At 36.5% G+C, this 17,564-nt stretch overlaps 1 protein-coding gene across 4 annotated transcripts in view; it reads right to left on the bottom strand.

Moving 5' to 3' along the window:
- TP63 (tumor protein p63) overlaps window positions 1-17,564 on the bottom strand; it is a 266,584-nt gene that overhangs the window by 143,747 nt on the left and 105,273 nt on the right. For all 4 annotated transcript variants that reach the window (XM_063704457.1, XM_004038198.5, XM_019024803.4 and 1 more), the window contains exons 2-3: window positions 15,874-16,002; window positions 14,968-15,100 (exon numbers count right to left, since the gene is read on the bottom strand). In XM_063704457.1, the coding sequence (XP_063560527.1) occupies window positions 14,968-15,100; window positions 15,874-16,002 (262 nt within the window). The remainder of the gene's footprint in view (window positions 1-14,967; window positions 15,101-15,873; window positions 16,003-17,564) is intronic.

Raw genomic sequence — 17,564 nt, 5'->3', positions numbered from 1 at the left:
TAAAAGAAGTCAGTATAAAAAGAAAGGGAGGAGCACAGGAGGGAACCAATAGAAAACTAATAAATGGTAGTCCTAAAAGTGCCATATTGATAATTACATTATATGTAAATGATGTAAATACACCAATTAAAAGACAGGAGCTATCATAATGCATAACAATGAGCCAACTCTGTATTGTCTAGAAGAAACTCATTTCAAATGTAATGATAAAAGTAGGTTAAAAATGATAAAAGGAGGTTAAAAGTAAAAGGATGGAGAAAAAATTTACCTTGCAAACATAAATCAAAAGAAAGCTAGATTTGCTGTATTAATATTAATACAGACTAAAGTAGACTTTGGAATAAAGCAATTATCAGATATCAGAAATAAAGAGAAATATTGTATATTAATAGAAGAGTCAATTTATCAACATCTTAACAATCTTAAATATGACATACCCAACAAGGGAGCTTTAGTATACATGTAGTAAAACCTGACATATTTGATAGGAGAAAAAGACACATTCATAATGACAGTTGAAGAATTCAACCCTCTTTTCTCAGTAATTAATAGAACTAGTAGACAGAAAATCAGAATGGATATAAAAGAACTGCACAATACCACAAGTCAACTATATCTAATTGACATTTATAGAACATTCCACCCAACAGAAGCTCATTAAACAGTCTTTTCAAGTGCCATAAAACAGTCATCAAGATAAACAATATCATGACTCTAGAAACAAACCTTAATAAATTAAAAAATTTTGAATTAATACAAAGTATATTTTCTGACCATAATGAAATTAAGCTAAGTTACTATAGAAAGGTAACAGAAAATGTCCAACTTAGCAATTAAACAAAATGCTTTGAAATACTTATGGGTCAAAGAGGAAGTCTCAAGAAAAACTAGACAATATTTTGAACTGAACAAAATAAAAAATAAATATATCAAAACGTATTGTATGCAGCTAAAGCAGTGTCTAATAGAAAACTTATAGCAATGAATGGTAACATTAGAAAAGAAGTCTCAACTCAATAATATAAACTTCTAATTTAAAAAACTCGAAAAAGAAGAAAAAACATAAACCCAAAGAAAAAGAAAGCAAATAAGGCCGGAAATAATCAAGTTGAAAATGGAAAGAGAGAAAAACAGTGAAACCGATAAGCTGACCAAATTCTTTGAATGATAAATAAAATTGATAAACCTCTGGTAAGACTGAAAGAAAAGAGAGGAAACGCAAGTTAACAATATGATAAATGAAAGTGGAAGATATCATTACAGATTCCACTTACATTAAAAAGGATAATAGCCAGCACAGTGGCTCACACTTGTAATCTTAGAAATTTGGGAGGCTGAGGTGGGAGGATTGCTTGAGCCCAGAAGTTCGAGACCGGTCTGAACAGTGAACATGGTGAAACCCCATCTCTACAAAAAACTACAAAAAGTTAGCCGGGTATGGTGGCACATGCTTGTAATCCCAGCTACTTGGGAGGCTGAGATGGGAGGATCAGGTGAGCCTAGGAGGTTGAGGCCGCAGTGAGCCAAGATCATGCCACTGCACTCCAGCCTGGGTGAAGAGGGACACACTGTCTTAAAAAATAAATAGATAAAATAAATAAAATAAAAAATATTCCCAATAATTTGATGTAACTCAACAATTTTGATGAAATTAACCAAATCCTCAAAAACCACAATTTACCAAACTCACCCAAGATAAAATAGATAATCTCAGGATTCCTATAACTATTAGATAATCAAATTCATAATTAGAGTGTCCCAGAAAAAAATCTTAGGCCCAAATGGTTTCATTGTTGAATTATATCAAATATACAATAAGATATATCAATTCTACACAATTTTCCCCAGAATATAAAAGGGAGGACATAGGCATGGGAAAGACTTCATGATTAAAACACCAAAAGCAATGGCAACAAAAGCCAAAATTGACAAATAGGATCTAATTAAACTAAAGAGCTTCTGCACAGCAAAAGAAACTATCATCAGAGAGAACAGGCAACCTACAGAATGGGAGAAAATTTTTGCAATCTACCCATCTGACAAAGGGCTAATATCCAAAACCCACAAAGAACTTAAACAAATTTACAAGAAAAAAACAAACAACCCCATCAAAAAGTGGGTGAAGGATATGAACAGACTCTTCTCAAAAGAAGACATTTATGCAGCCAGAAAACACATGAAAAAATGCTCACCATCACTGGCCATCAGAGAAATGCAAATCAAAACCACAATGAGATACCATCTCACACCAGTTAGAATGGCGATCATTAAAAAGTCAGGAAACAACAGATGCTGGAGAGGATGTGGAGAGATAGGAATGCTTTCACACTGTTGGTAGGAGGGTAAATTAGTTCAACCATTGTGGAAGACAGTGTGGCGATCCCTCAAGGATCTAGAACTGGAAATACCATTTGACCCAGTGGTCCCATTACTGGGTATATACCCAAAGGATTATAAATCATGCTACTATAAAGACACATGCACACGTATGTTTATTGTGGCACTATTCACAATTGCAAAGACTTGGAACCAACCCAAAGGTCCATCAATGATAGACTGGACTAAGAAAATGTGGCACATATACACCATGGAATACTATGCAGCCATAAAAAAGGATGAGTTCATGTCCTTTGCAGGGACATGGATGAAGCTGGAAACAATCATTCTCAGCAAACTATCACAAGGACAGAAAACCAAACACCGCATGTTCTCACTCATAGGTGGGAACTGAACAATCAGAACACTTGGACACAGGGCAGGGAACATCACACATCAGGGCCTGTCAGCAGGGTGGGGGCTTGGGGGAGGGATAGCATTAGGAGAAACACTTAATACAAATGATTAGTTGATGGGTGCAGCAAACCAACATGGCACATGTATACCTATGTAACAAACCTACACGTGGTGCACACGTACCTTAGAACTTAAAGTATAATAAAAAATAAAAATAATAAAAATAAAAGGCACTTTACACGAAACAAATACAGAAATTCCACCAAGGATCATAAACAATACGATCAAGATAAAAATGACTACACATCCTAACTACTACTATCGTCTCTCAATGGTGGGGTTAACTATTATTTGCTTTATAGTTTCCTTCCTATCAGAGTCCAACGTTTTCTTACCTTTTTGGATCCTCAATATTTTTTAATTGATACATAATATTTTACATGTTCATGGGATATATGTGCTATTTTGTTACATGCATAGAATGTTCAGTGGTCAAGTTAGGATGTTTGGAGTATTCGATACCTTGAGTATTTATCATTTCTATGTGTTGAGAACATTTCAAGTCCTCTCCTTTATCTACTTTGAAAATATATAACATAATGTTGCTAATTATAGCCACCCTATTCTGCTATTCAACATTAGAACTTATACCTTTTCTATAATGTATGTTTGCACACATTGACCAACCTCTTTTCATCACCCCTTTCCAACAACACATCCTACCCAGCCTCTGGTATTTATCATTCTACTCTCTACTTCCATGAGATAAATTTTTTAAGCTCCTACATATGAGTGAGAACTTACAATATTTGTCTTTCTGTGCCTTATTTCACTTAGCATAATGACTCCCAGTTCCATCCATGTAACTGCAAATGAAAATATTTCATTTTTTTTTTTTTTTTTCTGAGACAGAGTCTCACTCTGTCACCCAGGCTGTAGTGCAGTGGTGGGATCTCAGCTCACTGCAAGCTCCACCTCCCAGGCTCAAGCGATTCTCCTGCCTCAGCCTCCTGAGTAGCTGGGACTATAGGCGCCTGCCGCCATGCCTGGCTAATTTTTTTGTATTTTTAGTAGAGACGGGGTTTCACCTTGTTAGCCAGGATGGTCTGGATCTCCTGACCTCATGATCTGCTTGCCTCAGGCTCCCAAAGTGCTGGGATTACAGGTGTGAGCCACCGTGCCTGGCCTTCATTCCTTTTTTATAGCTGAATAGTATTCCATTGTGTATATATACACCAAATTTTATTTCTTTATTAATTGATGGACACATAGGTGAATAATATTGCAATAAACATGCAAGTGCATGTATCCTTTTTGATATACTGATTTTTTTCCTTTGGATAAACATTTGGTAGTGGGATTTCTGGATTTTACAGTAGTTTTTAGTTTTTTGAGGAATCTCCATACTATTTTCTGTAGTGGTTGTATTAATTAACATTCCTACCAACAGTGAATAAGAGTTCCTTTTTCTCTGCACCCTCAATAACATCTGTTTTTTGTCATTTGAAAAATAAACTAACTGGCGTAAGATGATATCTCATTTTGGTTTTGATTTGCATTTACCTGATGATTAGTGATGCTGACATTTTCATATAGTTATTGGCCATTTTTACATCTTTTTTTGAAAAATGTCTTTTCATATCTTTTGATGTCAGTAATCTCATTTTTACAGGATTATTTATTTTTTTTACTGTTGACTTGAGTTCCTCATATATTCTGGACATTAGTCCCATGTTGGATGAATAATTTCAAATATTTTCTTCCATTCAGCAGGTGTTTCTTTGTTCTATTAATTGCTTTCTTTGCTGTGCAGAAGCGTTTTAGTTTAATAGCCCCATTTTTAGTTTAAATAGTCCCATTTGTCTATTTTTTTTTTGTCTGTTCTTTTGCGGGCTTAGCCATAAAAATCTCTGCCTAGACCAATGTTCTGAAGTGTTCTATGTTTTCTTCTAGTAGTTTATAGTTTTAAGGTCTTACATTTAAGTATTTTATCTGTGTTGATTTTTGTATGTGATGAGAGTTGGGGATCTAGTTTCATTCTTCTGCATATGAATATCCAATTTTCCCAGGACCACTTATTGAAGAGTGTGTCCTTTCCCCAATGTATGTTATTTGTGCCCTTGTTGAAAATCAGTTAGCTGGAAATATTGAATTTAATTTTGGATTTCCTATTATGTCTCATTGGCCTATGTATCTGTTTTTATACCAATATCATGCTCTGTTGGTTACTTTAGGCTTCTAACATATTTTAAAGCCAGGTAGTGAGATGCCTCCAGTTTTGCTCTTTTTGCTCTAGAATGCTTTGGATATTTGGGCTCTTTTTTATTCCATATGATTTTTAGGATTTTTTTTTTCTGTGAAAAATAATATTGGCACTTTGATAGGAATTGCTTTGAATCTATAGATTGCTTTGGGCAGCATGGTCATTTTAACAATTTTCATTCTTCCAATCCATGAGCATAGAATGTCTTTCAATTTGTTTCTGTCCCCTTTTTTTTTTTTTTGTAGTTTTCCTTGTACAGATATTTTGCCTTCTTGGTTAAATTTACTTCCAGGTGTTTTACTTTTGTAGCCATTGTAAATGAAATTGCCTTCTTGATTTCTTTCTCAGCTAGTTTGTTATTGATGTATAGAAATGCTACTGATTTTTGTATTTTGATTTTTGTATCCTGCAACTATATTGAATTCATTTATCAGATCTAAGAGTTTTTAGGAAGACCGTAGGTTTTCTTAGATACATCATCAGCAAAGACAAACAATTTGACTTCCTCTTTTCCAGTCTGCATGCCTTTTATTTCTTTCTCTTGCTTGACTACTCTGACTAGGACTTTTCAGTACGATGTTAAATAGGAGAACTAGAAGTGGCCTTTTCTTGTTCCAGTTCTTAGAGGAAAGGCTTTTAGCTTCTCCCCATTCAGTGTGATGTTAGGTGTGGATTAGTCATATAGAGCCATCATTATGTAGAGGCATGTTTCTATATTGGTCTGTTCAGGTCTTCTATTTATTCCTTATTCAACATATTGTAGGTTGCAATATGTCCAGGAACGCGTCAATTTCTTGTCAGTTTTCCAGCTTGTTAGTATATAGTTGTTCATAATAATCTCTGATGATCTTTTGTCTGTGATATATTTTTCACTTCTGATTTTGTTTATTTGAGTCTTCTCTATTTTTATCTGGGTTAGTCTAGTAAGTGGTTTATCAATTTGGTGTATCTTTTCAAAAACCAACTTTTGGTTTTACTGGTCCTTTGCAATTTTTTTAGTCTATATTTTGTTTAGTTCTGCTCCGATTTTTACTATTCTTTCCTTCCGCTAATTTTCTATCTGGTTTGTTCTTGTGTTTCCATTTCCTTAAGGTGCATTGTTGGATTGTTTATGTGAAATCTTTTTACCTTATTGGTGTAGGCATGTAGTACTATAAACTTCCCTGTTAACACTGCTTTTGTTGTATCCCACAGATTTCTGATACGTTGTGTTTCAATTTTCATTTGTTTCAAGAAATTTTTTAATTTCCTCTTTCTTGACCCAATGGTCAGAAACATGTTATTTGCATATATCTGTACAATTTACAAAGTTCCTCTTGCTATTGTTTTTCTAGTTTTATTCCATTGTTGTCTAGGAAGTAACTTGATGTAATTTCAATTTTTAAAAAATTTTTGAGACTTATTTTGTGTCCTACTATATGATCTATCCTTAAGAATGTTCCTTGTGCTGATAAGAAGAATCTGTATTCCGTAGCTGTTGGATAACATGTTCTGTAAATGTCCATTAGGTCAATTTGGTCTAATGTGCAGTTCAAATCCAATGTTTCTTTCTTAACTTTCTAGATGATCTGTCTAATGCTGTGAGTGCAGTGTTGAAGTTCCCAACTATTACTGTACTGAAGACTTTCTCTCCCTTTAGATCTAATAATATATGCTTTATATATATGGGTGCTCTGGTGTTGTGTACATAAATATTTAGAATTGTTACATCCCCTTGCTAAACTGATTATTATTACATAATGACCTTTGTTTCTTTTTTTTTTTCCTTAAAATCTGTTTTATCTGACGGAAGTATAGCTAGTCCTGCTAGTGTTTGGTTTCCATATGCATGAAATGCCTTTTTTCATTCCTTTTCTTCCATTTTTTCTTCCATCTTTCAATCTACGTGTGTCTTTCCAGGTGAGATGAGTTTCATGTGTGTGTGTGTATATATATACATAAAATATATTGAAACATACATTTATATATTAATAGATATTATAGTTGGGTCTTTTTAAAAATCTATTCAGTCTGTATCTTTTGAGTGGAAAGTATATTCCATTTAGATTGAAGGTTGTTATTAATATATGAGGACTTATACCTGCCATTTTATTAATTACTGGTTCTTTTGTGTAGTCTTTGTTCCCTTATTTAACAGTTGGTCACTTTATGTTATCTTATATGTTATATGTGCTTTGATTATTCTTTTTTATTTTTTTCGTAATTGTGATTTGGTTGTTTTCTGTAGTGTTAACATGTGAGACTTTTCTTTGTTTTTATGTTTGTTGTATCAGTGTTGTTTATATTTTTATGTGTTTTCTTGATGGTAAATATCCTTCCTTTGCTTCTGGGGTATAGGATTCTCTTAAGCATTTCTTGTAGGCCCATCTAGTAGCAATAAATTCTCTCACCTTTGGCTTATAGGGAAATATTATATCTTCTTCATTAATGAAGGATAACTTTGCTGAGTATAATATCCTTGACTGACATTTTTTTTTTCTTTCAGCACTTAGAATATATCATTCTATTTGCTCCTGGCCTGTGGGTTTCTGCTGAGTAACCCACCCTTTGTCTGTTGGGGGTCTCTTTATAAGTGACAAAACTTTTATTTATTTATTTATTTTTGCTGCTTTTAGAATTCTTTGCCTTTTGAAAGTTTGACTGTAACGTGCTGTAGAGAAAACCTTTCTGAACTGTGTCTATTTGGAGAGTTCTGAAACTCATATCTGGATATATAAATATCTTGCTAGACTTGGGATATTTTTATGAATTATTTTGTTAAATAGATTTTCTAATCCTTTTATTTGATTTGGAAACACCAAAAATTCTAATGTTTTGTCCCTTTGAGGTACCTTATATGTTATGTATGCTTTGATTTTTTTTAATTCTTCTGTTTTCATTTTTAATCTAACTGTGTTATTTTTTAAAAACCTGTCTTCAATTTCTGAGATCCTTTCTTCTGCTTGATCTAGTCTATTGCTGAAGCTTTCAAATGTATTTTGGATTTCACGATTTCACTTAGTAAATTCTTCAGTTTCAGAATTTCTGTTTGGCCTTTTTTTTTTTTTGAGATGGAGTTTTTGCTTTTGTCACCCAGGCTGGAGTGCAATGGTGCAATCTCGGCTCACTGCAACCTCCGCCTCCTGGGTTCAAGCGATTCTCCTATCTCAGCCTCCCGAGTAGCTGGGATTACAGGCATGCACCACCATGCCCAGCTAATTTTTGTATTTTTAGGAGAGACGGGGTTTCACTAAGTTGATCAGGATGGTCTCAATCTCTTGACCTTGTGATCTGCCCGCCTCAGCCTCCCGAAGTTCTGGGATTACAGGCATGAGCCACCATGCCTGGCCTGTTTGGTTCTATTAATGATATCCATCTCTTTGGTAAATGTCTCATTTATATCCTGAATTATCTTTCTGACTTCTATTGCTTTTTGGTATTCTCCTATATCTCACTGAGCTTCTCAGTATCAATATTTTGAATTTAAGACTTTAATAATTTTTACTGGGATCTATTGCTGGAGAATTATTGTGTTCCTTTGGTGGTGTCATATTTTCCTGCTTTTTCATGCTTCCTGTGTCTTTATATTGATATCTGCACATCTGGTAGAATAGTCATTTCTTACAATTTTTTTTGAATTTGCTTTCATAGAAGAGGACATTTTCCTGAAGATATTATCTATGAAATTAGATGGGTAGGCAATTTTGGCTTTTATTCTCAGTATATACTGTCCTGTAGCCTCTGTATAATATCTTCAGTTGTAAACAGCATCAGCAGTGTCTATGATTTCCCTTGTGGCTTAGGGTGTGGTTGTTAGTGGAGGCTGTAGTGAACTTTTGCTGGGTTTTAGACACCCGGTAGGCCAGCCTTTGGACTCCTGCAGTAGCAGCAGTGGGCTGAGTGTGCCTGTCCTTGGACCCTAGGGCAGTGTACACTGGTACCATTGTTAGTGAGTCCAGGCAAGCCAATTTTGGGAGTCCCAGGTGGCTTGCTCAGGTGGTTGGAATGGCAGTGGAAAGGTAGGTGGGTAGGCAGGTTCTTGAGCCCCTGGGCAGCTGGCATGTCATGGGTGATGGCATTAGCAGTGGCAAGACAACCCTCTGGGACCCAAATGTTCCACACTGGTATTGACAGTGGCTGTGACAGCCTGGGAGGGCCAGACCCCAGGCCTGCAGGTGATGTGTGTAAGTTGGTGGCAGTTATGGTGGTAGCAGCAGTGGTTGGGTGGGCGTGACCAGAAGGAATGCTCAGGTGCCAATGGTGGCACACTGAAATGGGCAATTTTCAGGCCCCTGGATGGTGTCCCTGGGCACTGAGGGGTAGGGCCAAGTTGGGCGAACCTGTCCTTAGGCCCCCTGGTGGTGTGTGCGGGCACTGATTGTGGTAAGCAGAAGCAGGGTGATCCCCTGGGAGGCCAGCACAATGTTCAGGTAAGGGCCACAGCAGCTACACCATAGCTCTTCTACTGGGAAGGAAATAGCTGCTTTGAGAGTGTGTTCTTTGCTTGCATCTGAGCCCCACCACAGTGGCGGCAGCTGCGGGCAGTGAGATTTGTCCTGAGGTACGTGAAAATGTGTCGCTGCTACTCTGTTGGGGGGTGAAGGGGTCGCTGCCTGTGGCTCTTGCCTCAGCCTTGGTGGCAGCCGTTCCAGGCAGGGAATGTCAATGGTGCTTCAAGGATGTGGAGATGCATGGGCTGTTGGGCACCAGGGTAGGATGCAGTCTGGTGGAGGCTGGGTTTTTGAAATGGTGTCATGCTGCAGCTGCTTACGACTCAGAGGTTTGTGGGATTCAGCATGAGCTCTCTCTCTGGAGCAATACTGTTGAGTAGTCTCCAGCTCCTTGTATTAGTCTCAGGGCCCATGATGGTCAAAGGGTTCTCCTTTGGCTAGGACTATAGGAGTCTGTGGTGGGAATGTTGACCGTGAGGGGTCTCCCACTTACCCTTGCCCAACATTAGGGAGCCTCTCCAGGCTCCCAGCTGATCCCTCACATCCCTTTCTTGTTTTTGGTGCTTCCTGTCACTTCTCTGTTGAATTCCAGTTTTTTCCCTTAGACAATCTATTCAAAAGGTGACAATCTACTTGCCATTTTGGCTCCTCTCCATGGAGTAGGTGCCTATGATGAATCCAGTCAACTATTTTGAAGACTACTTTCTAAAACTTTAAAGCCTATAAAATTTTACCTGGACTTACCATTTTAGTTATTACAAACAATGCTACAATGAAGCCTTCATTTGTGTGTGTGTGTGTGTGTGTTTGTGTTTGTAGGTACTTATTTATATTTGAATAGTTTTGTGGAATATCTAAAACTGGAACTTACAGGCCAAAGGGAAAGTGTCTTTAAAATTAAATAAATTAGAATGGACAAATTGCCTTCCAATGTATTATTTCGATTTATACTCTCATAAGAAATGAAAAGATTGCCTGTTTCTCAACAATCTCACTAGCATTGGTTATTATCATTAAATTTTTTGCTGATCAGAAAGATATAATTAATCTCATTATTTCAATTCCCTAATTTTTTATTAGTGGAGAATTTGAACACTTTGAATCTGTTAAACATTTGTACATTAATCATTTGTGAATTACCTATATCTTTTTCCAATTGGGGAAATTTATCTCTCTTATTAAATTTTGAATATTTAGTTTATTGGGGTTATTAAGCTTTTGTTATGAATTATAATTTTTAAAGTTTATGTCTTTTTAATATAAACTTTTCTTTAGTCAATTTTTTTAGTCTTATCTTTTAATACTTATGAGCATCACATTATGTTTTTATAATCAATTATTTTTATAACAGTTACCCAAACCTGATTATTTTTCCTTTCCCTGTTTTGATCAATTTGACTCATATTTTAAGGCCTAAATAAAAAAATTACCTTCTCTGCAATGTGTTGCCAATCTCAGGCACACTAAATCATTCCTTTTTCTGTGCTTTATAAAAACACATAAACACATATATCTAACTACTTTTCATAGATAATTTTATACACATTTGCCTTTTCTGCTGTGTTATCATCTTCTCAAGGATATCATGATCTGTGTCACAAAGATCATAGATGCAAAATTGTTATGGCTAGACCTACTGTATATGCTTGAAATATATATGAATCTTGGATTATATAAGATGTAGGGCAGTATGCTAAGGGCTGTTGCCTAAGCCTTTCCAGACACAAATAGGCTACATAGATATTGGCCTTTTGATACTTAGAGCTGAAGCCTCCTCACATATATCTGGGATGATTCAACAAGTATTTACAAAAAGGAATAGTTTTAAATAATTACCACCAACTCCCCAGGGAAAAATCTAATACACGTTAAAAGGGTTTCCTTCAAAGTTTACAAGGAATAAAAAAAAAAAATTGCAAAAGTAAGAGTTATGTAGTTAGCATCAATCAATCTGGGAGAACTTTTAAGTGTTAATATTATTATCTACCTCGTGAAGACATGACCGGCATGCTTACACAGTCTATGAATAATACAAAGATGGGATATAAAGTAACATTTTTTTTTTTTTTTGAGATGGAGTTTTGCTCTTGTTGCCCAGGCTGGAGTACAATGGCACAGTCTTAGCTCGCTGCAACCTCCACCTCCCAGGCTCAAGCGATTCTCCTGCCTCAGCCTCCTGAGTATCTGGGACTACAGGCACCCACCACCACGCTCGGCTAATTTTTGTATTTTTAGTAGAGACGGGTATCCACCATGTTGGCCGGGCTGGTCTTGAACTCCTGACCTCAGGTGATCCACACACCTCGGCCTCCCAAAGTGCTGAGATTACAGGCCTGAGCCAATGCACCTGGCCTAAAGTAATACACTTGACAACAGAATCAAGAACCTACAAGTTCCTTGAAAACAGACTAAAATGTCAAATTTTTTGGAGAGACTCCACTCACCTTTACTTACTAACCCAATGGAGTTCATTTTTCAGTGATACTAAAATAATTCAAATTAAGAAGGCGCACATTCTCTGCAATTCAAATATCCTTTGCTAACAATCAGAGCAAAACATGGTGATTCCATTTCATGGCTAGTTACTAATGTTTAGGTTGTATCAAAAAAATCAGTAAAACTGGGTTAAATTTCTCAATTTCTATCCCTAAGAATATGGCATGTTTTTTCATGTCCATAAGTTCCTATTTCTTGTATAGTGAGAGAATGCTTGGCTACGATCCTAACTTAATGAATATTATATTTAAGAGGAAAGTAGTTTATTTGCAGACTTTAGGAATTATTTAGCTATTAACCTATACATGGAAAAGAGAAAAGAAAATATGCTACCAAGTAATGGGAAAAAAAGACTCTCACACCAGTTCTTGTAGCAGTTCAGAAAGACTAAGAATCTAAAAGGATCCTACTCCCTACTTTCTAAACCAGAACACTAGCTATTAACATCCTGGGTAAGTTTACCATTTTTCCATTCTTGTTATCCAACTCCATTTTTGTGCCTTCACACATGGACATATATGAGAATATAAAAATGTTGGAATAGTCATAAGGCAAGAGAAGCCCCAGGATTTCTATGTTATTAGGAATATCTCAGGGTTTTTTTTTTTTTTTTCCACAGACAGAGCAGCCACAGATAGGCAAGTTTATTCAGTTAAATTCTTTCTCACTCTACCTTTATGTTCCTTTCAATACAGATGCCTCCAAGTGCCCTATTTCATTTACCTCACTGGCAAAACCTCCTTTGTTTTCATTTTGTCTTTTAGCTCTCTCCGAATCTCCTACTATGGGGACCTACTATGTACCTTCAAGCACTGGACATGACAAGTACAGCCCTGTCCTACTTTAGAGAAAAATAAACAACTATAACACTGTGTAAGAAGTAATTACTAGGCATTAAGGGACAAATAAGAATTATCCAGAGACGAGAAAAAATATGAATGGTATCCTCAAGGAAAACATTTCCAAGAATACAAGGAAGTAAGAAACAACATGGCACATTAAGACAATACATGCTAAAAACAGGTGTGGTGGCTCACGCCTGTAAATCCCAGCACTTTCAGAGGCAAAGGCGAGTGGATCACCTGAGGTCAGGAGTTCGAGACCAGCCTGGCCAACATGGTGAAACCCCGTCTCTACTAAAAATACAAAAATCAGCCGGGTGTGGCGGCACATGCCTGTAATCCCAGCTACTCAGGAGGCTGAGGCAGGAGAATCGCTTGAACCCAGGAGGCGGAGGTTGCAGTGAGCCTAGATTGTGCCACTGCACTCCAACCTGGGCGACAGAGGGAGACCCTGCTCATAAAAAAACAAAAAACAAAAATCAAAAAACAAACAACAATAAAAAACTACGTGCTTCAGTGTGTAAGAGAAAATTCTTCATTTTTTAACTTCTTTAACTTTTTGTCAACTTTTATGAGTCCAAGACTGAGAACAGAAAACCCCTGGAGAGAATACAATAACAGGTTTTCCTAGGCAGATCCTATCCATCAACTTAAGAGATGATATTTTTATGAAAATTGGGAATGTCCTAATTTTTAAGTAACTGTCAAATCAGAGTTTACACATATTTATGTTGAATTATGATATAGTCCAAGGCCTTGAATGACCTGCCCCTTGGAATTATTTGATAGTTTCATTTCACTGGCTCAAGGATTGAGAACTATATCTGTATTGGAATGAAAGGAGTCAATGAAAAAGTGTATTTTTCTCTAATGAAATTAGTGACAAAGCATCTATGTATCTGCAGAGTTATAACTTTCTGTTTTTGTTTCCTCTTGCCTTTCTCCAATTGACTTTCTCCCATTGACTTTCTCCCAATATTAAGCAGTACATTCTATATCCAAAAAGTACATAGCAAAAATTCCAGTAAAACATATCAAACAAGGTAAGGCATTTTAAAATCATTCCCCTTAATCTTGTCAACAGATACTCTATGACACCCCACTGTCTAGCTTCCCCCGACTAGTTTTCTAGACATTTTTGATAGAAAAGATAGCAGAACTTGTGTGGTAAATAAATGATTAAAAAAAAAAAAAAAAGAAAACCCACCAGCATTATGAAACTGCACAAACAAAGGAAATCTAAACATCTCAGGAAGGTGTTTTAATATCATTAACCCATTAAACTCCTTAGCTTACCTGGGAAGTATGTAACACCTATGATCTCACCACTTTATAAATGAGGAACTGGGGCCTAAGATCACAAGTGACTCAGTGGTATAGCCAAGAAAGGCCTGTTTCATGTATTAGTTTTTTTCCTCCCTCTTATTCTATTACCAGGTACTTAAACCTGCATATGCACATAGAATTCATGTGCATAAATTCCTCCTGCATTAAAGAAGGATAGAGAAGTTGTTTGTCGTAGTAGGAAGTGCCCTGGATAGGATTCAGATCTACAAATCTGATTCTCTGCCAGCCACAGTGGCTCACACCTGTAATCCCAGCACTTTGGGAGGCTGAGGTGGGCAGATCACAGGAAGGCAAGAGTTCGAGACCAGCTTGGCCAACATGGCGAAACCCTGCCTCTCCTAAAAATACAAAAATTAGCCAGGTGTGGTGGTGCATGTCTGTAATCCTAGCTACTTGGGAGACTGAGTCAGCAAAATCACTTGAATCAGGAAAGCAGAGGTTGCAATGAGCTGAGATCATGCCACTGCACTCCAGCCTGGGTGACAGAGTGAGACTCTGTCAAATAAATAAATATATAAATAAATTTCTGATTCTTTTGCTGTCCCTACCAGCTAGAAAGCCTTGAGCTGGTACCATCTTTTCTAAATTGGGGTTGACATGAGGAACAATCAAGATAAAAGATGTAAAGAATCTCCCTCCCCACACGGATGGAAACACATATATTACAGATATTTGAGGCAGACCCAGAATCCATAATCCACACCAAATCTTCTCTCAGCTAACAACGTAAACTCTCTTCCCAAAGGCCTTGGCCATTCAGAGCCACCTGCCTTTTCACACATGACTGAAAAGACAGGTTTAACAGAGCTATAGATAGCATGGCCCAAAGACTGAAGAGAAAGCCTGTGCCACTCACCCACATGGGGTCACTCAGGTCCGAGTCCTGCATGCGGATACAGTCCATGCTAATCTCAATCTTGTTCGTCGCACCATCTTCTGATGGTTCATCCACAAAGTTCAAGTCAATGGGCTGAACTGAACATATAGGCCTAACACATAGGAAAGAAAAAAGCGAGTTAGGCATGGAAAGGGGCTAAAACATACTCACGCTGTTGTTAACAACAAGCATTTTCTGCTTCAAAGTCAGCAAGGCTCATTGGTTTCTTGGAGTTAGAAACTCTAGGTTTGAGTCCTGGCTCGATCACTTATCAAATGTGTAATTTCAAGCAGTTCAAATCCAATCCCCACTTGTTAAATGAGTATCATGACCTCTGCCCTCCTCAGATAATTACTGGGTAGGATGCAGGAAACAACGGATGTATCTGTGATAGAGCATTTTATACTCGATTCCTAAGGGTCTCCAGTGTGCTGAAATTCTCTTTTCACCTTTTCTTAATTTACTCACTTATCCAAACCTGTTTTAATAAAGAAATAATAATATGTTTCACAGCAAGGTATAAATAAACAATAAAATTTAGTGTTTTATCTTCTCAGTGAGTACCTGCATTATAAAAGTAGATAAATCTTCAAGCCAAAGGAATGGATTCTGAGTATCAGAGAAACATTGGGGAAGTGAATTTGGTGTAGGAGGCTTTAGGCCCTCCAAAATTACATCACCTTGGATTAGCAAGGATCTTCTGGTGTTAGAAATGGAAAAAATCACCACTGAATTTTGAACAAAGAGACGGCATTGGAGTCATTAACTTTTCCTAAATAACTTCTACTGATTCTAGAAAAAACATGCCCTAGTAAGCAATATTTTGACCACCCGCATTTACCTATTCAGCTCGAGCAAAACACTTCTTGCTTGTTTTATACTTACTGTTCCAGAAAATCCCAGATATGCTGGAAAACCTCTGGACTGAGGAATTCATTTGTCTGTGTGCTCTGGGACATGGTGGATCGGTAATAACTTTCTTTCCAAGAGAAATGAGCTGGGGTTTCTACGAAACTTAAAAGGACAAAAATGAAACTAGTATTATACTTTCTGTATTTATGACACTGAATATTTAAATTAAAGCATACTCTATCATGAAAACGTCAAGTGAATCTATAAAACCATGCAGGTATATATGTAGCACATGTTACAAGTTGCACAACTGGCATTTCTTCAGGTAGTGTAATGAATCCAATTTTGCCATAAAATGAGGCAGACCTCCAATGCTAGACAATCTTGTCTTCTATCAAAGCTCTCCTTTCCTAACTAATAATATTATTATGCTGTATACCTCCGCTATCCGACATCTGTGTTCTGTAGATTTTGAAAAGAAAATAAACATTTCCTCATTAAATTTGATAGCACGCCTGACCTATCATTAAACCCATTTTATAATAGTCTCAACTGATTATCTGCCCATTCTGCCACCAGCATGTAAGAAATAGAACCAGGAAACAGAAATGAACTCAGAAAATTTAAATTTTTTCCTCAGATTAGTCATCCCTCCCATAACCGCAATCTTAGAATCACACTCAGGGACAATAAACTCAAACCTGTGGACCTAATATTTTTTAATTTTTTATTGCCAGTTGCTTACCTTGATGTGTGGGTGGTTCTTAATTAAAGTGTAGAATTGTATGTTAGACTTAATAATAAGCAAACATCTGAACACTTTGCAAATGAATCCTATTTCTGTTTGCTTCATTTTGCTGCTGAGCCCTGAAGTTTGCTTTACTTATTTTTTCCAAACATTTATTCCTATATATTTGGAGGAAAACATCAGCTTTCTCAGATGATGCGTTCTCCAAATCTAAATATTATCCGGGCAGATCATCTTAATATGTGATTTGTTGTGATAATCAGTAGACTAATTTTATCCCAGGATAAAATTAGTTAAGTTCTTAAGTGTTACTGTTCCTGTTACAAAGAATTAGAAAAATACTGTATTAGGATAGTCAATCATCTTCTTAAAATTTCAAATATGTGTTCTGGTCTAGTAATACAGTAGAAGGTAATAGTATTAGATTTACGAATGCTGATTTCCAAGCTACCTGCAATAGCACATTCATTTGCTCAAGTTAAACATGCATAGAGGACTTATTTGCCAGGAAGCATAATGGAAACTGGAAATAAAAAGTCTCGTCTTCTAGGAATTGATGGTATAGAAGGAAAGACAGGAAAACAAACCTACAGTAAATGTGTTAGCAGTATAGACAGCACTACGAAAACACAAAGATGAACAATGTAATTTTATTTGAAGAATCAAGGAAAGAGCCTTTACTGATGAAAATTAGGAAGGTCAGGTAGGAGCTAATGGTACACAGTGGACACTCTATGACAACAGCATAAACAAAACACTATAATGGAAAATAGCCTGGTATGTGTGAGAAAATCACAAGCAACTCTGTGTTAATATTTTGAAAAATTTGGGGCAGAGAATGCTGGGAGATTAAGCCAGAGAGGTAAGAAGAAACTTATATGCTATGTTTTTAAAAAGCCTATGTCTGTACTTGTGGTGAGAGAGACAGAGAGAGAGTGTGTGTGTATATTTACATATATCAAAATATATTAAATAA

Source organism: Gorilla gorilla, chromosome 2 (assembly GCF_029281585.2).
Source record: "Gorilla gorilla gorilla isolate KB3781 chromosome 2, NHGRI_mGorGor1-v2.1_pri, whole genome shotgun sequence".
NCBI classification, from domain to species: domain Eukaryota; kingdom Metazoa; phylum Chordata; class Mammalia; order Primates; family Hominidae; genus Gorilla; species Gorilla gorilla.
Note: the sequence above shows the minus strand (reverse complement) of the source record. Positions and strands in the feature narration are given on the sequence as shown.